At 43.5% G+C, this 23,963-nt stretch overlaps 1 protein-coding gene across 1 annotated transcript in view; it reads right to left on the bottom strand.

The window, feature by feature from the left end:
- Positions 1–23,963, bottom strand: part of THSD4 (thrombospondin type 1 domain containing 4) — a 642,120-nt gene that overhangs the window by 605,150 nt on the left and 13,007 nt on the right. Inside the window, exon 2 of the mRNA XM_025389817.1 lies at positions 11,468–11,575. Within this exon, the coding sequence (XP_025245602.1) occupies positions 11,468–11,496 (29 nt within the window). The 5' untranslated portion in view covers positions 11,497–11,575. The remainder of the gene's footprint in view (positions 1–11,467; positions 11,576–23,963) is intronic.

Genomic DNA, 23,963 nt, shown 5'->3' with positions numbered 1-23,963 from the left:
GTGGACCTTAAGGAGTCAGCAGATTTGCATAGCCTGCACGAGGGCATGGTGCAGCAGGAGAGCCTAGTGAGGGGGAAATTCTCCAAAGTGCCCCGAGAGAGGAGAATCTGGAACTTGGACATCTGCCAACCAAGGACAGCAGCACCAGATTACAAGGAACAGCAGTCCCACTGGGAACCTCTTTGCCGGTTACCTCTCCTCTCCTCTCCTGTGCCTCACCCTGAAGGAATTCACAATGACAGTGAGTGGGCAGGGCAGGAAACTAGGAGTGTGAAGGAACCAACCAAACCCCCTCTTCCCTACTACAGGGGTCTGAGGCTACAACAGGACCAGCTTAGAGGAGAAAAGAAGTTTTTACCTGGATGAGAGATCAAAATGTTTGTAACTGACTACACTTTCCTTTTATTTTTATTTTTTCTTTGAAACAGAGTCTCGTTCTGTCTCCCAGGCTGGAGTGCAGTGACTTGATCTCGGCTCACTGCAATCTCTGCCTCCCGGGCTCAAGTGATTCTCCTGCCTCAGCCTCCCCCGTAGCTGGAATTACAGGCGGCACCACCACGCCTGGCTAATTTTTATATTTTTAGTGGAGATGGGGTTTCACCATGTTGGCCAGGCTGGTCTCGAACTCCTGACCTCAGGTGATCCGCCCGCCTTGGCCTCTCAAAGTGCTAGGATTACAGGCATGAGCACCGTGCACAGGCTAGACTTTCCTTTTAATATACTGTATTTATAACAACATTCTTCCAAACAAGGGATGTATTTGGGACAATAATATGAAATTAGTGGGGAGAAGAATAAAAGAGTTGAATTATAACCTGCTGAGGATCTAGAGCAGCACTGTCCAATAGAGTTTTCTACAATGATGGAAACATTCTCTGTCTGTCCTGTCCAGTGCAGATGCACAGATCTGTGCTATTCACGACACAGGAAGCTAATGGTTCAGGTCTAGATGGTGATGTTACCAATGTCCTGAATAACTTCTAAAATGATTCCCCTTCTTACTCCCACCACACACAACTTTCTTTGGACTTTTAAATACTTGAAAATGAGCCTGTTCATTACACACATAATGCACTGGAAATATTGCCCAAGATGTCTTCCAGCAATAGGGCAGGAGAATTAGAGAGCGGGTTCCCAGACAGTGGTGGCAAAAGGACAGTAATCTTCTAGCTGTATCCCTACTGGATCCAATTTGACCTCTAAACCAAGAACATGTGCATCACAACTCACAAGTCCATGCTCCATGGTTGCATGACTTAGGGCAAATCACCTTCTCTCGCTGTGTCTCAGTTTCCTCATCTGTAAAATGGGAATTATATAACCTGTCTTCCTACCTCAAATGAGTTAATGTGCAAGAAAGCACATTATGAACCCAGGCCTACAAATGTGAATCATTTGTAACACATTCTGGCACTGCTTACTCATTTAAAAAGAAAACCAGATTGGTGTGGTTTTGTTAAAAGAAAGAAAAAAAAAACCAGCAGCTCCAAAAACGTGTTACACCTCAGTGCCTCAAAGCTCTTGGCACACACGGTAGCCACATATTTGTACAGAGCAGTTTTGGATAATCACTGATCTGAGGTTGCACTTCCATAGCATTCAGGGGGACCTGGGGCAGGAGAGGGAGCGAGATCACATCTAGGTTTTCCTCTGACTCCGAGGAACTGCATTCCAGGTTGCCTGGTCAATTCTACTCATTCCCTCGCTTCTTAAGGTCTCTGCCCAAAGGATCTTGTCTGCACAGGGCTTCCTTGAGCCTACAAAAAACAGTGATCCCTCTCCCAGCCCAGTCCTTTTCTCCATAGCACTTACTGTCTCACATACTATGTCTTTATTTACATTTCTCTCTCTCTAGCCAAGGGAATGTAAGCCCCATGAGACCAGGGAGTTTGTTTTGTCACTACTTTATTCCCCAGCACCTAGCAGAGTGGCTGCTATATAGCAGGAGCTTCATTCACTGAATTAAAGAATGATGCTTCACCATCTTGGTGACCCCTGAAATCTCAAGATTAAGTGAAAATACGATGAATTAACATATTCAAAAATGTCCCAAGCCACTTCGGGAGCTTTTACAATTTTCTTTTATGAGGGATTTATAAAAATCAGTTCTGCTTTTGAATTTCTGTGTTACCCCTCTCCGAAAAACCATCCTTAGAAGATGACAAGATATGGCAGCAAGATGCTCGCTGGTGCCTCTTGTTACAAAAGTGCAACAAATTATATTTAGATGTTCAAATGCTTCTTTTCTTCATTTACTGGGCCCTACTGAAGCTAAAATGCATAGGGGTACCCAACAAAATTCATTCTGGAGTAAAATCTGAGATATTAAATGGTCTCTGCTCTGAATGGAATAGAATAAATTCCCCCAGAGGGGCAATTATTCTTTGGGCTACAATAACAGCAGGCACAGCAATATATAACCCCAGGGGCCAGAGGAAACTCTGCCAAGGGCTGAAAGTTTCCCACCCCTGCTCAGCACACTCTGTTTTAGGATACCTCACCCCGCTTGCGCATACTTAGCTAATTGGTATCTGTAGCTGTGCCCACCTCTTTTCAAAACACCAACAATCTAGCCCAAATCCTTGTTCCTCCTGACCCAATTCAAAATTAATGTTTGGAGAATGAGAGAGCATGCATGTGTCTCTGTGTGTGCAACTCGTGTGTTATTTCACTTTGATAGTTTGCTTTGGCAAACCGCTCCCAGCTTGCAACGTTTTGACAGATTGAAGGCTACCAGGGCCTTTGGCAAACAAATCACACACTCCTTTCCAAGTGGCGGGGGGAAGCTACATTCCTACCAAGACTTTCCGATTCACCTTGCAGTCGAAATAACCTAACATTTCACACCAACCAAAAAAAAAAAAAAGTTCTGCCATCTACCCAGTGCTGTTCTAGGTTTTAAACACTCCATCATTTCATTTCCCCGTGTAGAAAATAATGCTCACTGAAATTTGGTACAAGATTTACATCATGGAACTGGGGCTCTGGGCTTCTGTATTTGCCTTGGCCAGTCCCACTCTCCATGCCCCCTACCATCTCAGCTGCGCTGAGGGTGGATACTGTCACAGCCCCTGTGTACCTCGAATTACCTCAATGAACAACACCACTTGGGCATATCAAGTAACAAAACAAGGAAAACAAGAAAAAAAAAAAAAAAAACTACTTCCTTTCTTCCTCAGTGAATACAACCCAAGAGATATTTTGGGAGCAACCAGATCACTAATAAAATTATATCGACCTTAGCAAAAGAGAGCCAAAATCTTAGCATTGAAGTGAAATCCTGCCTAGTGCACTCTGGAGATAACAAATGTGTGCTAGCCGGGCACGGCGGCCCACCTCTGTAATCCTAGCACTTTGGGAGGCCGAGGCAGGCAGATCATTTGAGGTCACAAGTTTGAGACCAGCCTGATCAACACAGTGAAACCCCATCTCTACTAAAAACACAAAATTTAGCTGGGCGTGGTGGTGTGTGCCTGTAATCCCAGCTACTCATGAGGCTGAGGCAGGAGAATCGCTTGAACCCGAGAGGTGGAGGTTGCAATGAGCCGTGATTGCACCACTGCCCTCCAGCCTGGGCAACACAGCAAGACTCCGTCTCAGAAAAACAAAAATATTTGCTAAGCATGCATTTTCACTGTGCTCAGCTCTGCCCTCTGCCTTCTTCTGACAACAGCTAAGCGCCTGTAGTCCCAGCTACTCGGGAGGCTGAGGCAGGAGAATGGCGTGAACCCAGGAGGCAGAGCTTGCAGTGAGCTGAGATCACACCACTGCACTCCAGCCTGGATGACAGAGCAAGACTCTGTCTCAAAAAAAAAAAAAAAAAAAAAAAGAGTAAAGGCAGCAAGGAAGGGGGATGGGTTACCAATGACATTAGCCAACAAAGAGCTGATGGCTACCATTGATCTCAGGGCTCACAAGTAGTACTTCACAACCATCCTATCAGACACTTATATTATACCCATTTTGCAGGTAAGGAATTTGAGGCAAAGAGAGACTAAGTCATTTGCCAAAGAGCCACACATACCTACTAAGTGGTAAAGCCTGATTTCTAACACCGGCGGTCAGACCCTTGGCCTGGACTCTTAGCCACTGTGCCGCGGGGCCTCATTAGGACACAACACGTTTTTACAAAACAAGCATTTGCCATTTGATTACATCCACCTTCTTCCCCACTCTGCGTGAGGTGGGGAAGCCTGGTGGCTTCACAGGCTCCTTTATTTTCTGCCACTGCTTGCAAGAATCATCAGAAACTAGGTGGATGCAATAAAGCTGCATTCATCCAGTCCCACCAGAGGACATTCTAAATTTCAAAATAAATGAAACTAACCACATAAATCCCAAACTTAAAAAAATACGTTCTATTTATTTCCTCTGTTTTCTTACACAAATTAATCTGAGCTTAAGTAACCTTTCTTAGATGGCTCAGAGGCACCAAGGTGAATATCAATCAATTTGTGCAGCCCAAGGTGGCGGTCTTTGGTCTTAGGCGTACAGCAGCCTGGGGCTTGAGATCCTCAGACCCTTAGGGCCTTTGGAATCTGGCTGGCATTTAGCTGTCTCCTTCCTGCTATCAGGTGTTGTTTACTGTACTGTCAGTGACCCTGTGTCCTCTTAACTGGGCTCCCTCTGGATCTGCCTTGTCTTGGAAACATTCAGATAACCAAGCTGCAGCCAAACCAAGACCAACAGGCCCCGGGAAAAGGCCTGCCTGGCTCGTGCAGAGTGAAATATTTCCATTATAGAGCGTGGACTTAAGGACACATATTCTAATTGCAAATTGGTTTTTATCACTTGTTTCCAGGTTCTTAGGTCTTGCAGCCATTTGTATTTTCTCGAGCAGTACCTCTGGCAATGTGAGGTGTTCTAACACAGCATGGCCTTTTTTCCTTTTTTTTTTTGAGACTCTTGCTCTGTCACCAAGGCTGAGTGCAGTGGCAAGATCACAGCTCACCACAGCCTCAATCTCCCAGGCTCAAGTGATCCTCCCACATCAGCCTCCTGAAAAGCTGGGACCACAAGTGTATGCAACCACACCCAGTTAATTGTTTGTTTGTTTCTGTAGAGACACGGTTTCATCATGTTGCCAGCCTGGCCTTGAACTCCCAGGCTCAAGTGAACTGCCTGCCTCGGCCTCCCAAAGTTCTGGGACTACAGTGAGCCACTGTGCTGGCCTACACAGCACAGCTTTTAAAGACACAACACCCTTTGGTAAATTTCCCTCCTCAATGGCAGGGTTCTTGAAGAAATGGTTTCTGATACACCTTTGCAGCAAGCAAAACAATCTGTATAATCTTGACTCATCCTCAAGACTAATGAATATCAAGTGAATAACAGAATGGAAGGATAGAATAAAGTGAAGGCAGAAAAGGAGAAAGAGAGGAGGGAGGAAATACCAGTCACTAAAGAAAGCGCTGCTGTCCAGGAGTTTAAGATCAGCCTGGACAAGATGGTGAGATCACATCTCTACAAAAAAAATTTTTTTAAAGTTAGCCGGGCCTGGTGGCACGCACCTGTAGTCTAAGCTACTCAGGAGGTTGAGGTGGGAGGGTCGTTTGAGCCCAGGTATTTGAGGTGGCAGTGAGCTATGACTGTGCCTGCACTCCAGCCTGGGCAACAAAGAGAGACCCTGTCTCTAAAAAATAAAAATTTTTTAAAAAGTGCTGCTCTATGACAGTTTTCATCAAGAAAATAATTTCTAAGTTCATCCCAGAATTCCCTGTTGGAAAAACCAAAGAGCTAGGAAACGGAAGACACTGGTAAAAAGCAGATTTCTACAAATTGGAATTACTGGTTCTAAGCCCTGGCAGGAAGAGAAGGGGTCAATGTTAACCCAAGGCATAAAAATCCACTTAGAGATGTAAGGAATGGGTAATTGGCAGCCCAGTGATCACACCTTGACTCCACTGAACCTTTTTGGGTACAGAATGTTCTAGCAAATCCCACAGTCAAGGAGTGAGTGATGAGGACAGGATCCAGGTACAGGCCTGTGCCAGGCATAAAGAAAAATCAATACTGTCTGAATGCTTGCCGTCATTTTACAGATGGGGGTTTGCCAGGGCAGCCCTCCAAAAATCTATTTTATTTCCTCCTAGCCTCTATGCCTACCACTCAGATGGCTCCTCCCAAGCTTCCCACAGACAAGACTCTGGCAGATTCTTCCCTGGGACACTTGCACCCTCCTGCACCCCCGAGATGTGCTGTGTTCACATAGTGTCAACCATGTTCCCACACCTGTTTATGCCAGTTGCTATTGCTTTGTAATGACATAAGTATTCAAATAGTACACAAACCCATGAAAGCAAGCACAAGAAGAAAGAGCACTTGTTAGTTGTTTCTACAAAAATGAAGTTAATTGCTTTGGAAAGATTCAATAAAGGCAAGCAGCCAAGATAAAAAAAAAAAAAAAAAAACTACTGGCAAATTAGGTGTGGATGAGACAACTGCAAATGATTAGGGGCAAAAATAATAAAAATCCAGAATCATTCTGGTACTCAGACTGCTTTGCAAATGTCTTTAAATTCTCACTGCACTTTAAAGAAACCCAAATGGAAACCTCAGATAACGCTTATGGGTGTGGTTTGTGCAAGAAAGACAATCAGGGGTTCATGAGCAAAGAAAGGTCCATGGCCCCAAATCAAAAAACTGGTGAATGGACGTACATGTGTTTTAAGGTAAAAGCAAACTGTCGAAGGTGTGTGTGTGTCATTTGTTTGATTTCCATGCTTCACCCTACTTTTGTAATTAACTAGATAACCGTCCTGGTCAGGAAAGAGAAAATTTCAACCTTATCTACTGTACATAAAAGGTAGTAATTAATTTATTCATTTACTCTTCAACAAATATTTATTAAGCATCAACCAAGTAGTAGTTTAGATGTAAGTTACACAAATTCTGGCCTGCCTTATTAATACCATGAAGTTTAATACTTGTGATCCAGGCCTGGCCTCCCTTCCTTGTGCTCCTCTTCCCCTCCTCCTCCTCCTCCTCCTTCTCCTTCTCCTTCCCTCTCCTTCCTCCACTCCCTCCTCCCCATCCTCTTTCTCCCCATTTCCTGATCACTGGCACAGGGACACTGATTGACTCCATGACCCCACACAATTATCACATATTTCTTTACCCCGAGGGAAATTTCAGTTTTCAGTGATCAATTGTACCTGAAATATCACTACTTGGGACATTCTCTTTCTCACACATACAAACACGTTTTTTAAACCCCTTTCTTCCTTTCTGTACTCAGGATCTTTTTCAGTTACCCCTAAGAACAGCCACCTTTCTTTTTCTCATTTCCTCAACTCTTCTGGTTGTATTTCTAAGTGCAGTAGATGACAGGCATTAAAGTAATAATACTTTACTGAAGGATGTATCAAGGAAAAGAAAAACTTTAAGTTTCAGAAGACTAAAACCAGACACTTGACCTAGGGCCATCAACCTGTAAAACCCTTAAAATAATCCAGAAGTCTCCCTCATAAGATCTATAAAAATCACCTTCTAACTCTGTAATCACTCTCATTACATCTGTAATTCTTCAAAAACTACTGTTCAAAATAAAAATCACCGAAATCAATTTTATTTCCTGCCAATTTCACTACTTGTTTGGCATTTGATAGTTCTGTTTTTTTCTTCACTTTCACTCGAAACAGAAAATACGTCAACCCTACGAAAGCACTCCTTGAAGTAAAGGAAGAGCATTTGGTCAAGCAGACTGGCTCCAGAGATTTTGTTGGCCAAGTCAGGTAGCCATCAGCATTTATTGTACGGTTCTAGGGATAAAATTGTGTTTCCCTCCTATCACTCACTGAACAAACAAATAAAGACGTAATTGTGCATCCAAAAAAAAAAAAGGGTGCATAATTTGGAATAAGTCTTTAAGAAACATAAATAATTCTGTATCATTTAGTACCATTTCCTTTCTAATTTTTAACAGATGACAAACATTCCTAAACTAGGGTTAGCCTACCCTTTGGTCCACATGGACTTTAATGGCCCTGAATTTTACATGGCATCCAGAACTTGTCCAAGATTCAGTGATAATCCCCAACCAGAACTATCGAGAGTTAAAATCTTAGTGCCTCTTCTGCTACTAGGTTTAACTGTGATTCTTTTTATTACTACATACTCTGAGCAAGGCAGAGATACTCTTGCGATGTTACTGCCCAAGGATTCTCTGTCTCCTTCAATGAGAAGGAAGCTGGTTTTCTGTTTCTCTGTGGCTTGGCAAAAATTGGGGAGGGATTTTTAAATGAAATCTCTGTGTATCAGAGTTGTGACTCCCCTTAAATGTTCTTTCAGGGATTTTCTTGGCAGCTAATTCCTAATTTTAACCTGTTTTCTCTTTAGGTAGAGAAATTCTCCAGCTTTTCCAATTGATCTTTATGCATTTAGTTGCCTTGATAAATATTAAAAATCCCTTAACATGTGTGTACGTGTGTGTGTGCTTCCCATCTACCACTTTTGTCAAAGACCTCTCACTCTTAAAGTAACCATAGCCCTTTTCCCCATAACATTCTGAAAAGCATTTAAACAAAAGACACTCTAGTTTTGCTTCTTTTTCTCTTAAAAATATATTTACATGGCCCTAAAAACAGGGATGCAAAATGGTTGGTGTGCACCTGGTTTATGAAGAAGGGAGTTTGACGGAAATCTCAAGCTGAGATCTCCTAAAGAATCAGCCATCCTCGTAATTCACATTTTCTTTCTCTAGTACTGACAGCAGAATTCTTGGCAAAACGTCCTGCTGAGCAGCCCTGTTCAAACAATTCCTGCAGCAGGACTCTCGTGCTGGAGGCCTGTCAAGGCTTCCAGAGTTCTACCACAAGGGTAGCATCTAGCTTTCAACTACTCCCATCCTGCTAATTTCTCTTTTGTGGGCAATTTCCTTGAAATAATGCACAGTTTAGAGGTGAGTTCCCCAGGCCTCCCGCAAAGGGAGATGACCTCCATACCACACACCCTGCTCAGATCATTACAGGAGGCTAACTGTTTGCAGGGGCATTCATTAAAATTCCAGGACATAGCTATTCATACTTGGGAGGCAGAGGTGGAGGATCGCCTGAGCCCAGAAGTTCCAGGTTACAGTGAGCTATGATTGCACCACTGTACTCCAGCCTGGGTGACAAGCAAAATCCTGTCTCTTTAAAAAAAAAAAAAGAAAGAAAGAAAGAAAAAAAAGAAAACAATCCAAGACATTAAGAAAAAACTTTGCAAAAGGGACTTCCTCCCAAGAAACTCCCTGCCTGTGCAGCCTGGGTGGCCACATTTTTGAGGGTTCTCAAGCACTTTTAGGGGCCTTTTTGATGACAGCCAGACTCACACGAGCTTAGCACGTGGTGAACCTACCTTTCATAATCTGCTTGCCCTTTTCAAACCAGTTCAATAACCGACTGTGACCTCAACTTCTTTGTCCTACTTGGGGTCCTGGTGCTTAAAATGCCGTGGTCCTACAGTGACCCTGTGGGCCAACTGCGTTTCTCACCACCCTGTGGTTTTACAACAGTATTTTGGAACTTCCACAAACTAGATGCATATTTCATGTCTTGAAATATCTTTTAAACCCTTTTTTAAACTATAGTTTTAAATACAAAAAAGTAGCCGGGCGTGGTGGCAGTCGCCTGTAGTCCCAGCTCGGGAGGCTGAGGCAGGAGAATGGCGTGAACCCGGGAGGCGGAGCTTGCAGTGAGCCGAGATGGCGCCACTGCGCTACAGCCTGGGTGACAGAGCGAGACTCCGTCTCAAAAAAAAAAAAAAAACTATAGTTTTAAAAAAGGACACATGCTAATTTGTACTAGATGCCAACTTCTATCCTGAAAAGACCACTAAACATTAATATGGGCTGTCCTCCTCATGGCTCAATATCATACAGCCTTCAGAATGAAGCTTTTTCTTTCTTTTCTGACCATATGTGACATGCATATGAATATGTCATTGATAAAGAGGTTTGTAGTTCTCTGCGGGTATTTGGACTGCAGGCCTACACACGTCTGCTCATGTAAAATTATATAAGCAACTACATACTGAAGCTCACACACATGCACCGTACTCAGTTAAATGCCAGGCATTAGCCCAAGGGCATCTGCTTGGCAAATGCTCTAGCCCTGGTTGGCCAACCACCTGTGGCACCATCATATATAATATGTTATATATTACAGAGCATTTTACTTTCTGTTGTAAGTTCTAGGCATTTGGGATTAATGTACAGTTATGGAAAAAAAGACTATAAGATACTGTAATGATTCAACTTTGAAACAAAACATTCTTCCTTCCCCTCATTCCAGATTCTCAATCAATTCATTTAAATAGTATCCTAAAATAGTCAGATGAGCTTCATCACAGAATTGTTACCAACTGCAAGTACTTACCTGTATGGGTTGGATTTTCTTAATGCTATGCAGCTAAAACAGCTGCGAAATAAACTAGATGCTAGGGCAGATATTTAAGCTGCCAACCATAAATCCTGACTTCAAATGTTGGTATTTATCAAAATTAATGCATTGATCTCATAATGTATAAATATTATAAATTTAAACTTATAAAGTACATTTATATTAATAAAATACTGTCATTGTCTATTTTATATATTGAGATTTTGCATAGGATTTTGATGGAGGAATTTTTAAAAGGCTCTGTCAACCTTTTTAAAAAGTTTGAAAACAACCTCAATAACATGGACTACAGTTCCAATGCTCAGAGCCCTTATTCTAACTCTGCACATAAAGGAAGGCAACAGCCATGATGAAAGCTCTCTGAGCATTAGTTTTCTGATCTACACAAAAGGGATAATAGTACTTACTCAACTTGCCACGCATGGTTGATATGAAGATTGAATTTTAAAATGCAGGTGAAAGTCAAAAATGTTTTGCACATAAGGGACAAGAGGGAGCATCATTTTAAAATACCAGATTCAATCAAAATCTATGGTGTTGCAACCAGAGAACAATTTTTTAAAAGTTCTTTAGACAATTCTATTATGCAACCATGATAAATATACATTGATCTGACCCCGCCTCCAGGGTTCAAGTGATTCTCCTGCCTCAGCCTCCCAAGTAGCTGGAATTGCAGGTGCCCACTGCCATGCCCAGCTAATTTTGTATTTTTAATAGAGATGGGGTTTCACCACATTGGCTAGACTGGTCTTGAACTCCTGACCTCATGTGATCCACCCGCCTCAGTCTCCCAAAATGCTGGGATTACAGGTGTGAGCCACCACGCCCGGCCTAAAAAAAATTTCTTGAAGCCTAGAGAAAGTCTCCCAGAAGGCAGTAGATTGACTTCGACCTCAAGCCACTCAGCACAGCACATAACTCCCAAGGCCCTTCTGAATAGCAAACTTTTACACATGTCGACGTATTATATCAGAAATATCGGTCAGCTTCAGACCGTTAAGGTCACTTACTTTAAGAAACAACATAGTACAATGCAAATATCAAATTTCATATTCTCCTGTTTTTTTAAGAAAAGGTTCTTCACTTACCTGAGAGACCCCATGAAATGGGAAACCATGATGCTGAGGGTTCAGGCAAAAGCAAGGGCTCTTCAGAGACGCTGCCAATTTTCTGCAATTGGGAGTGGCATTCAAGTCCTACAGAAATGAACAATGTTATTTTTTAGCAACATTTACACTTAGGAAGATTCTAGAAGCATAACTGGGTCAGCAAAACCAGAAATGAGCAAATGGAAGATACTAAAACAAAAGTGCCCAGTTATGGTTACCAGGATTTCCCAACTAAAATCCGATTATATATGAACATGAGGTAACAAGTTTACAAGACAACCAGCACAGTGCCTGACCCACAGAAGATGTTCAGTAAATTACTATCAGAGCGATCACCTCAGACTCTGAGCTAATAGGGGAGCTGGTGCTAGGCACACTAGTGCTGGAAATCCAGCCCCATCTATTACAAGCTATTTGACCACAGATGTCATGTCACATTCATGTGTCTTGGTTTCCCTGTCTTTGCAAGTTGAGTAAAACTATTGCCTAACAACGAAATAAAGTACTCCTACATGCTACAATGGGGATGAACCTTGAAAACATTATGTTAAGTGAAAAGAACCAGATACAAAAATAGCATGCATTATATAATTCCATTTATAGGTAATACCGAGAATAGGCAAATCTATAGGGACAGAAAGTAGATTCATGGTTGCCAGAGATTGGGGGTTGCAGGAGTTCATGGGAGGGCACAGTGTTTCTTCCTGGAGTAACAAATATGTTCCAAAATTAGATTGTGGTGATGGTTGTACAACCCTGCAAATATATTAAAAACCACTGAATTGTATACAATATTGTGAAACGTATGGGAAATGAATTATATCTCAATAAAACTTATTTAAAAGATACTGTCTAAAGAATTCCTGCAGGTTGTTGTAAAGATTAAATGAAGGGACGAATGTGACATGCTTAGACAGTGGCTGGGGCAGGGTCACTCTCAGAAAATAGTAGCTCTGACGATACTGAGAGTTTGGATACTCGTCCTCTTCCAATCTCATGCTGAAAACTGATTTCCAGTATTAGAGGTGGGGCCCATTGGAGGTGTTTGGTCATGCAGGTGGGTCCCTCATGAATGCCCTGATGCCCTCCTTGTGGTAATGAGTGAGTTCTCGCTCTATTAGGGTGAGATCTGACTGTTTAAAAGAGCCTAAAAAGAGTGTGGCACCTCCTCCCTTCTCTCTCGCTCCCTCTCTTGCCATGCGACACACTGACTGCCCTTCCTCCTCCACCATGATTGAAAGCTTCCAGAGGTCCTCATCAGAAGCCGATGCCAGCCAGCACCATGCTTCTTGTACAGCCTGCAGAATTGGGAGCCAAATAAACCTTTATATAAATTACCCAGTCTTAAGCATTCCTTTATAGCAACGCAAAATGAACCAACACAGTGATGCAAGAAGAGGTCAAGCAACACTTAAAATATGTTGGCACAGTGAAAACAGGGAGGTAAAACCTCTTGCCCACAAATACTACTTCATTCAGAAGCCCTCACTAAACAAAATTTCTAAAAATTGTCAAGAGAGCCAATAGTTTCAAAGGCAAGTTATAAATAGCATCAGAAAGCCCAGGATGGGCAGATTGGTTGCAATGTAATAAAACTTGAGAATAAAACAGAGCATGGTCCAGTCTCCTCTCCTGCTGCATCTCCTTGAAGGGAAAGACAAATGAAGCAAGGTTCCAAGGTGGGCCAGCGATCCTTTCTAATAAAGGTGGAGTTCTCTAAGATCATTATGTTCTTGTTTCTTCCAGGGACTTCAGACTTTCTTTTCACCAGAAAAGGTGGGTGGGAAGATAAATGACAAGGATTTATGAAAAGATAGTCATGAGAACCAGACAATTCCATTCTCAGGGGAAAAGAATCAAGATTTTAAGTTACCACAGGCCCTTTCTGGGGATTATTAAGAAAGGAAAGCCTCTTAACTGTAATCATCCCTAATTAGCCATCAGCAACTCATGAAATTACTCCTGGTATTGAAGACCCTTACATTCTTGGCTCTCAGCCAGAAATTACACTGAGATTCACCAGGAAGAAGGCCAACAAGTGCAAATTGGAACAGTTAAAACGCTTTTGAATCGAAGGTACGGTCTTCTTGCTCTTGGCTGCAGAACAGGTCTACACCAAGTCAGGGGATTTAACTTGGAAGTAAAATGAAGTCTTTGCCAAGTCCCTGATATCCATCAACTAATCAGTAATTATTTACTCAATAGGTGGTAGGCTCAGGTCCTCTCCAGTGCTGTGGGAATGGTTCGGGAGATGGACTGCGGGGAAAATGATGGTGTTATTATCCAGAACAACACAGGGTAAACTGTTCATTCAGATCCTAAGTACAACTCAGACTAGCACAAGAAGGAGAATGGCTGTAGAGGGATGGTCTGGCATAAGCAAGGTAGATGGGACTTAAATTCAAGCCTTAGCCTAATGAGTTAATACACGAACTATCTAGAATTGTTGGTAAGTGCGCACACTGTAATTGGAAACAAATGGGTATGAGGCCAGCATTCACATTTATTAACCCGCTGACCTTTGGCAATTAACCTGTCTTCATCTGTAAAATGGTGGGGGGGATACTGTTTGTAACTACTTCATAGGGTTGTTATATGAAATATTTATCTAGACTGTATGGCCTGGGAGCTGAACACACACACATACACATCAAGAAATTACAGCCTCGATGCTGGAGAACTACACTCTTTAAACAAACTAAACCATAAATAAGTATAAAAATAAAATTGCAGTAAGAGCCATCAAAGTCCAAGGTGCCTCAGAAAGTGCCCTGGGCAGTGATCAGAGAAGATCTCTCTGAGGCAGTGGCCTCTACGTGGGGGCTTGAGGGGTGAGTAGGAGTTGGCCTTGTGGAGAGGGGAGAGAAGCATCCCAGGAGAGGGAGGCTCTTGTGAGGAGTGGGAGGAAAAAGAAAGCAATGTGGCAGAAGAAGGTGGGAAGAGCTGACTGTCTACTGGGCAGTCAAGTCCCCAGAACACAGTAAGTGAATGGTCGAGGAGACAAGAGAAAGAGAGGTGTCAAAGATAACTCCCTCCAGATTTCTGGGGGACAGAAGGAGCAAATGAAGATTTTGTGGTTGACATGGTTTGGTTCTGTGTCTCCACCCAAATCTTATCTCGAATTGTAATCCCCATAACCCCCACATGCCAAGGGAGGGACCAGGTGGGAAGTGACTGGATCATGGGGGCAATTTCCCCCATGCTGTTCTTGTGATAGGGAGTGAGGGCCCACAAGATCTGATGGTTTTATAAAGTAGTTTTCCCTGCTCTTGATTGTTCTCTCTCACCTGCCGCCATGTAATATGTGCCTGCTTCCCCTTCCACCATGATTGTAAGTTTCCTGAGGCCTCCCCAGCCATGCAGAACTATGAGTCAATTAAATCTCCTTTACTTATAAATGACCCAGTCTTGGGTAGATCTTTACAGCAGTATGAGAACAGACTGATACAGTGGTTATGTCAGGAAAGGAAGGGCAATATAGAAGGAAGAAGGTTTTGGGGAGAGCAGTTGTCTGCAGAGTGGGGAGACTGCCTGAACAGATCTGATGAGATGTCACCCGGAAAAACATCTGAAATTATTAAAACCTTTGAAAACAGATTTGCAACCTTACTGCTGATAGTAACAAAATAAATAACCAGACAAATATTGAAGGCGTATGCTCAAACATTTTTTTACTGAGGCAAAAATTTTTATAATCAGTGCAATCAGAAAAAATTATTGGAGGCCACTGCTCTAGTATGTTTTTGGACCAACTTCTTATCGGATTTGATTGGTCACTTCTCCCTCAGGATACGGCTGATGAGTTTGCACTGGCAGTTTCCAGCTCTGCCATTCTGCTTGACTCTCACTTGAGCTTCCGTGATTAGTATTGTGTTAAATCAGCCCTGCTTTTCAAACTGGGGGTCACCACTCATGAGTCTGCCATGAAATTAATTTCTCGGGTCACAAACAGCATTTCTTAATAAGTAAAAAAGAATGAAAGATAAGAGGAAAAAAATACCTGCATTCATCAGGCATAATAAGGGTAAGTATTTCTTACTATGGCTCCCAGCCAGAGAAGTTTAAAAGTCCTCATTCTGGAAGACCAGAGGGCAGCGGAGGACTAGAACTGTGATTGTGGGGAATTAAACCTAGAAGCCGAGGCAAAGCCAAACGTTATCTCAGGCCCTGAAAGGTGGCGCCTGGCCAATGTTGACAAGATGGGCAAGAAAGAGCCATTATAGGTTGTGGAGCAGGGAGGGACCTGGAAAGAGTGAGGGTTCCCAAATATCCGTCTGACAAGGGTGCACCGAGAGGGCTGAGCACACATGCTGTCTGCAGAGCTCTGTCCGCCTTTTGAGGTTTGCTCCTGTTGATTTATAACCTTTCTTGACAGTGAACAAAAAATCTAACAATCTAGTTTCTGTTAGAACATATGCTCCTTGGGGCATGGAGGCCCCACCTTCTCTCCCTTCCACAATGATCCTACAGGAAGGTTGAATGAGTCACCCAATTTGGTTCAGGCCAAAGTGGCCGTCCCCACACACCAGGGGGAGGCACAACAGGCCCAAGGCTCAGGACAGCGGGGTCAGACAGAGGGCCAGGATCATCAAACTAAGGGTGGAAAAGGGTTCCCTGACCCGAAAGGAGGCCATGCTGCCTGAACTGTGACACCATTCTGCCACCCCTTACACACAGGCTCACCTCTGAGTATCTTTCCTGCCCCTTCACCTCAGGGCCTGACAAGAACTCCTGGAGGACCCCCTCCTGGAGGAACCCATGCCTCAGAAGACAAGGATCTGCTCAGTCTCTCAAGTCGGGGTTCAGGAAGGCCCCACTGCAGGCGCCAGTTCCACCTTCCTCCCTCCCTCCCTCCTACACACACTGTCCTCTGGAACTCCCACAGCGTAAAGCAACTACCCAAACAAAAGCACTCATCCCTGGGGAGGGCAAGTGACTCACTGGCAAGGAATGAGGACCAGAGATGTTAGAAGGAAGTAGCTCCAGACCCCAAATCCAACACCCAGTCACATGCGGTGAGGACAAGTTCTCAGAACCTGCCTGTTTCCCAGGAAAGCTGCCTCTGAGGGTCCCGACAGGACAAGACAGGAGCCTCCACCACTGGGGCCTTGTCCTGTCTGTACCAACATCACCAGCACACACTCCTCTCCTGCCAACATTTACACAAACGCTCCTCACGCAACCTTGACCTTCCGTTTGGGGTGCCCTTACCGTCCCCAGTCTGACATTCTAGGTGATGGTGGATAAAAGCACTTTTTTCTTGCATGATGAGAAAAGAGTCGGGAATTGGCTTTTACTGGATCATCCCACCTGAGATGGGACGTAAGTCATGCTATACAATCCTCACAGCAAACTAAGGCCACAGAACGGGTCCAGGGTAGCTCAGGCACAGGGAACCAGCACCTGGATAAGTAACGGGGTTTGAGGAAAGATGATTGGTTGAGTGGACAGGAAAGCTTCTGGAGTCTTAAAAAAAAAAATAAAAAAACAAAAAAAAGCTAAACTAAAACAAAAAACCAAGGGACTTGTGTGTTTGGGGAATGAACAAACCCCATACTGGAGAAAGAGTCCAGTGTGTATGACAGAGGACAGGACCAGGGATCCAACAAGGCCCTCGGAGCCAACAGGGGAGGAGGAGAAGGGGCAAAACATGGAGGTGGAAGCCAAGGAAGGCATTGGGAGGAGGCTGCCCCACACTGCATGGAGGTGGGGGCAGGCCCAGGACAACACGTGCACAGTGTCCCCTCCACCCCGACCTGAGAAAACTCAGTACATTGGAGAAAGAGCTTTGGCTGGACAAGGCTGCCAAGAAGAATGGCCCAAAAGCAAGAGGCAGAAAAAGGGATGCTCTTATTTCTTCAAGTTACCCCCTGATTAAATGGAGATTATCCACAGCAAGTGGGAAAAGTGGAGGGAGGCATAGGCTTTAAATCATCCTCATAAACAATATGGTGGGCAGACTTGCTAGCTGACAATGACAGGCACAGGACAGAGTCTAGAAGTTCAAAGAGAGGACATCATCTTCCTTAACAGATACTAGACATACCTGTTTACACTTGCCCCTCACTGGATGGGAAGCTTCTTAAAGGTAAAGGACTCTTTTAGTCCTCTTTACAAATGCCCTTCCATTAGACATGCTGCCAACACAGGGCTGGCATGCAATCACAGTTGGATGAATGAATGAATGGGTGAATGGGTGAAGAATGAACGGCATGAGTTTCTTATAGACTTTTCCCTCTTAGAAAGCAGGGCCCCCGTGTGATTTCTCTCTCACTGCTTTTGCCAGTGTTCAGCCAATGTCTAGACTGCCCTAGGGAGAGAATGAAGGCGCTGAAGGCGCTAACCCACTGCAGATGCACACTGCCTCTGTGGAGGTCCCACCCTCCCGAGCTCTCTGGTGGCGGTCATCAACTGTCACAGCCCTTTCAGGAAATCCTGCCCCAGGCCAGAGGTATTCAGGGACGCTGACCTTGGATCCCCAGGCCCGGTCACATTTCCAGCTGCTCCCTGCCTGTGAGGACAGCCAGAGGAATGTTCCCCTAACATGTCCTTGGCTCACAGTCCTTTCTCCTACCACCTCACAGAGGCTGTCCTTTTTGTTCCTGCCATATCCAAACTCAGCTGCAGAACTCATTTCTTCCCATGGAACCCCCACACTGCAGACTGGCTGGCCTGCCCAGAGCAGCGTGAAAACCCACAGAATCTGGATTAGGACTAAACCTTGAGAAGGTCTATTAAAACTCCCTGGCAGCTTTCAAGCAAACACATTACAGCGGGTTTTGTTACTCATTAAGGAAAACACCTTGCTGCTCCATCCTCACCTGGAGAAATTAGGTAATCAGCACAGATTAGTTAAGGATTTCAATGCAAATTGCATCATTTTCATGGTCATTAACATTGGTGTGGTTTATATCTGTTTTGAGTCCTAAAAAAAGGTTTCCCAGGTAACTAAAGAAAATATTCAAGGGCAGAAATATCAGGCGGGCAGGATATTTAAAATAAATGAGCCATTTGTTCCTGCTTCTGTATAAAGTTGCTTTTTCAATTTCAGATGACGTGATACTGCAGATCAAAGTGGGGAAAAACCTTTGGAGTAAGAGCGCTTTTCTTCCCCAGATAGGACTGACTTCGTTGCTTGATTTACAGCACTTGATTAACCTGGTTAAATGTCTTTGCTTCTGTGCAAGTCTCAGATGCAGAACTAGGGATCGTCACAGCGTATCATTATGATCTGGGCTTGTCTTTCCTCCCTCACAACAAAGGACCTCTTCCTCAAATACTTACTTGTTATATTTCTGGTGTCTAGAATAGCACCTGGGGTGCAGTAGGTGTTCGCAGTGACAGAAAGGCCTTCCATTCAAACTCAGGTGGGGGCTTTCTCTTCCATGCAGGATTGTGCTGCCTGTCTGAGGCACCACTGCCCAGCGCAGGATCCAAACAGCAACTCCATTCTTCTGCTAACTGTTTCTGAAATTAACATGACATTCTCCACCCCACTCCTAAAGACCACAACACCCAAATAAACAGCAGTGATGAGATGCAGGCCACCCTACCTAGAAATCAAAGACACCTAGACACACTCCAGCCTTCCCCCCTCTCAGACTCAACCTCTCCCCAGCATCTGCTGCCAAGAGCAGTTTATAATCCCTGGGTCATAGTTACCAAAGTAAAAAACATCAGACTACCATGGCTGAGCTCTGCATGGGAGCTGCAGCTTTTCTGATGTGCTGCTCTTTCTCCAAGATGATGATCCATCTCATTCCAAAAACCAATATTCTCCAGGTGCCTTGGCCAAAAGCAGGTGGCCAGGGGAGAAAAAGGCAGCTGGGGGCTCAGGCCTTCCTCCCTGCTTTCCAATACAAGGCGTCAGTTCTACTATCTACAAATGGCCTCTTACCACTCTGGTGAGCACCTGTGCACATCTGTGCATGAGCATACACACACACACACACTGTGTTGGGGAAGAAAGGTGTAACAAGGGCACTAACACTAAAAGAATAAACACAGTAAATACCAAATTCATTCACAAGGTGAGGATTCAGGGCTGAGTAAAACACAGCCAATGAGGTACTCTTTTGGAAAAAAATCTGTCTCTAAAATTCATTAAGGAAATCTATTTATTAAGGAAAGTTTGAAACTACAGAAAAATATAAAGAGGAAAGCCAAAATTACTCATTGTAATTGTATCACCTAATAATCCAAGTTACTCACCATTAAACCTTTTGATGTTCTTGTTTATTTTTTCTATGCGTAATGCTTATATGTATCATCTGCATATTTTACATATACTATTTCTACAAAACAAAATCACACATGTAGTTTTGGATTCTATTTTTACCTTACATCATAAGCATCTCATTAGTAATATTCAAAATCATTTCTAATCACTGCAAAATAATCCACCCTATGAATGCCCGATAACACACCTAATAATGTTCCCTTATTGTTGGAATATATGATGAACATCTTTGTATAAAATCCCTTATTTGCTACTCTTCCTTGTTCCTTAGGATAAATTCCTAAAAAATGAAATCATTAAGCCAAAAGGTATGACTAAGGTCCTTCCCGATGAATCCTTTTCAAAAAGAATTGTATCAACCTAGAATCTCTCATGTAGTATATGAAATAAACACATTTGCCAATAATGCTATGATTGTAATCTCTCCTAATTTGATAAGTAGTTAGTTAGGGCAGGGTAACTCTGCCATAAACCCCCTCAAAATGTCAATGGCTTAACACAATAAAAGGATTTTTGCTCAAGTCACTATCTGATGCAGGTTGTCAAGAGCATTCTTCTTCACACAGTCATGCAGGCATCCAGGGACCCTTTTTCCATCGAGTGATTCCACCATCATCTAGGGCCTCATCGTCTTCACCTGGGTTCTTTCCAGCCAGTGACCAAACAAGGGGAAAGAGAAGGCGTAGAGGACTGAGCTAGCAGCTTCACTAAGGTAGCTTAAATCACTGTCCCTGGTATTCCATTACCCAGTTTAGTCATATGGCAGTACACCTACCTGGAAAGGATTGTGGGAAACAGTCTATCTCTATTCCCAGGAGGAAATCTTCTGGTGAACAACTAGCCAACGTTTGTCACAATAGGGAAAAAATTGGTAAAAGTCATTTTAACATGTACTCCTTCGATTATCGCTAAAGTTGGAATTGATTTTCATTTTTATTAGCCATGTACACTGTCTCTTCTGTGAATTTTTTACAACCTCCTTTGCCCATTTTTCTGTAGGGCTCATAATGTTTGAAATGATTTTTTTTTCTTTTTTTTTTTTGAGATGGAGTCTTGCTCTGTCTCCCAGGCTGGAGTGCAGTGGCGCAATCGCGGCTCACCGCAACCTCCACCTCCTGAGTTCGTGCCATTCTCCTGTGTCAGTCTCCTGATTAGCTGGGACTACAGGCGTATGCCACCACGCCTGGTTAATTTTTTGTATTTTTTTTTAGTAGAGACAGGGTTTCACATGTTAGCCAGGATGGTCTCGATCTCCTGACCTTGTGATCCACCCGCCTCGGCCTCCCAATGTGCTGGGATTACAGGCATGAGCCATCATGCCCAGCCATGTTTTGAAATGATTTTTATGAGCTCTTTCTTCATTAAGGTTGTTAGCCCTTATTTTGTCAAGTTAGGACCTTGTTTTCATTTGCTTTTCATCTTCTAATTTTATCTATAATTATTAAATAAATACGTTTTTATTTAATGTATTCAAATCAATCATTTCCATTGTGATTTTCTGTTGGACATCTCTTCACAAGGCAAACCTACACATACAAAAAACTAGGCAATTCTAATCCAACTCCCCAATGTCATTATTTTGTCATCATGATTCAAAGATGAATAAACTGATAGGTAAAGAAACCACATGACTGGTACAAGGTATCATAGCTATTTAGAGGCAAAGCTAGGACTAAAGATTTTAAAAGTTAACATTTATTGGCCAGGCACAGTGGCTCAGGCCTGTAATCCCAGCACTTTGGGAGGCCGAGGCGGGTGGATCACCAAGTCAGGAGATAAAGACCATCCTGGCTAACACGGTGAAACCCCGTCTCTACTAAAAAGACAAAAAATTAGACGGGCGTGGTGGCCGCGCCTGTAGTCCCAGCTACTCGGGAGGCTGAGGCAGGAAAATGGCGTGAACCTGGGAGGCAGAGCTTGCAGTGAGCCGTGATTGCACCACTGCACTCCAGCCTGGGCAACAGAGTAAGACTCTGTCTCAAAAAAAAAAAAATTAACATTTATTAAGTGTATAATATGTGACAGGCTGTGTTGAATGCTTTTTAAACATTAATTAAAGACAACCCTATGAAGCAAGTATATTTCTATCCCCATTTTACAGAGAAGGAAACTGAGGCTGCAAGCACTGAAACAACAAGCCTACTCAGAGTCACACAGGTAGTAAGTGGCAGCAGCATGATTTGAATGCAAGCTCATCTGATTGTTGGAGTCATGGCTTGTCTTAGCACTAAATTAAACTGTCTCTCAGGGCCGGGCGCAGTGGCTCATGGCTGTAATCCCAGCACTTTGGGAGGCCAAGGTTGAGAATCACTTGAGCTCAGGAGTTCGAGACCAGCCTGGACAACATGGCGAAACTCCATCTCTACAAAGAATACAAAAAATAGCTGGGTGTGGTGGCACATGCCTGTGGTCTTAGCTACTCAGGAGGCTGAGGTGGGAGGATCGACTGAGCCCGAGAGCTCAAGGCTGCAATGAACCGAGACTGTGCCACTGCACTCAAGCCTGGTCAACAGAGAAAGACTCTGTCTCAACAAAATAAAAATAAACTGTCTCTTGAGTCTCCTGACACACTGCATCAAAGGCACCTTTTCAGGAGAGTTGCTTGGGTTCATATTTACCTGGTACACAGCACGCAGGCTGCAGCCTGGGCCTCGGCCAGGCAAGATGTAGGGTGTGAGGTTGTGAGGTTGTGCTCTGCCCCATTCACTCTGGGACAGCTCTGCCCTTGAGTCCAGGATATTTTCTTAGTGCCCCCATGCATTTGCCCATCCAGAACGCATCCCAACTCAGTGTGCCTCAGCCACCATAAATCAGCCAACCACACATGCTGCCCTTGATGCTTCTGAATATCAAGGGAAAGGATTTGCCTCATCCTGCTCTACTCTTGAGGCTTGCGCATCAACGTTTGAGTTATGTCATTATTTTTTTAAGCGATAGAAATCTAGTCAATGATTTGTAGCAATCACCACTGTGCAATGTGTGCTGAAAAATTCTGTCTATCCTTACAGAAGGAGGGAGAAACCTAGCAAATTAGTCTGATTTTCTTGACACAATTCTGTGATGGGCCAGTATGAGGTAAGGCTGAAATCAGGTGCTATGATTAAAAGATTATGACAATGTGAAAAAGTCAGTCATCACATAAATTAGAAAATGTTTTCAAGGAAACCAAGAGAGATACATCCTTGGAGGTCAAGGGTCACCCAGAGGTCAAGAAGGACTGTAAAGGGCATTTAGGATTAGATAGAATAGGCTGTCACTATCCCCTTTTTCTTGAACGTTGCCATCAATGGCTATGATGCCCTGCACACCTGCTCTCTTCCTGTCTCTTCTGTCTTTCTTGTTGGCTCTCCCTGTGACTCAAACCAGAACTAGAAAAATGTCAACAGGAACCAACCCTCACTATCAAACTATGTACTCTGGAGAAATACTCTTACACTTCAACCTCTTTATTATGGCATGCTAAGGTCTCAAAAACACAACACCTCAAGACCTGCATGCTCATTCAGGCTGCTTCCCTGTACTTCGAGTTTCTTCCTGCTGCTGATGGCCCAAGGTGAATAAAAGGAGCCGTCACCAGCTCATGCCAAGCCCTCCTTCTTCAGTGGTGGCATCACCGTCCTTCCGGGAAATGACTCTCCAAGCTTTCCTGGGCCTCTGGGACCCACTCTCTTGCCAACTCTCAATTCTTCCTTTGTACTATCTCTCAGATAGCCTCTTTCTTCTCCATGCCATCCTCCACCAGCCTCATCTAAACCATCATCCAGATAACTGCAGTTAATGTTCTCTGATTTCCCTATGCACCTTTGTCAAAAGTCAGATGGGTGTATTTCCAGGTCGTCTATAGTATTCCACTAATCTATGTGCCTTTCCCTCACCAATACAACGCTGTCTTCATTGTTATAGCTATGTATGTCTTAAAACCAGGAACACTCATTCCCCCTCCTTTATTCTTCTTTTTCAAATTTGTTTTCAAAAGTTTGACTATGATATGTCTTGGTATAACTTACTTTCTATTTAGAGTTTGCTCAGTTTCTTGAATCTCTAAGTTTGGGTCTTATGCTCAATTTGGGAAGTTTTCAACCAGTATTTCATTGAGTAGTTTTTCATCCCACTCTTTTTCCTCCTCCTTTGTCTTCAAAGACAAAAATGTTAGATCTTTTGTTATAGCCTTTTTTTTTTTTTTTTTTTTTTTTTTTTTTTTTTGGGGAAAATTTCCCTGTTTCCCCAGGGCAGAAA

Source organism: Theropithecus gelada, chromosome 7a (genome assembly GCF_003255815.1).
Source record: "Theropithecus gelada isolate Dixy chromosome 7a, Tgel_1.0, whole genome shotgun sequence".
Taxonomy (NCBI): domain Eukaryota; kingdom Metazoa; phylum Chordata; class Mammalia; order Primates; family Cercopithecidae; genus Theropithecus; species Theropithecus gelada.
The sequence above is the reverse complement of the archived record's forward strand: the minus strand, read 5'-3'. Positions and strand labels throughout refer to the sequence as shown.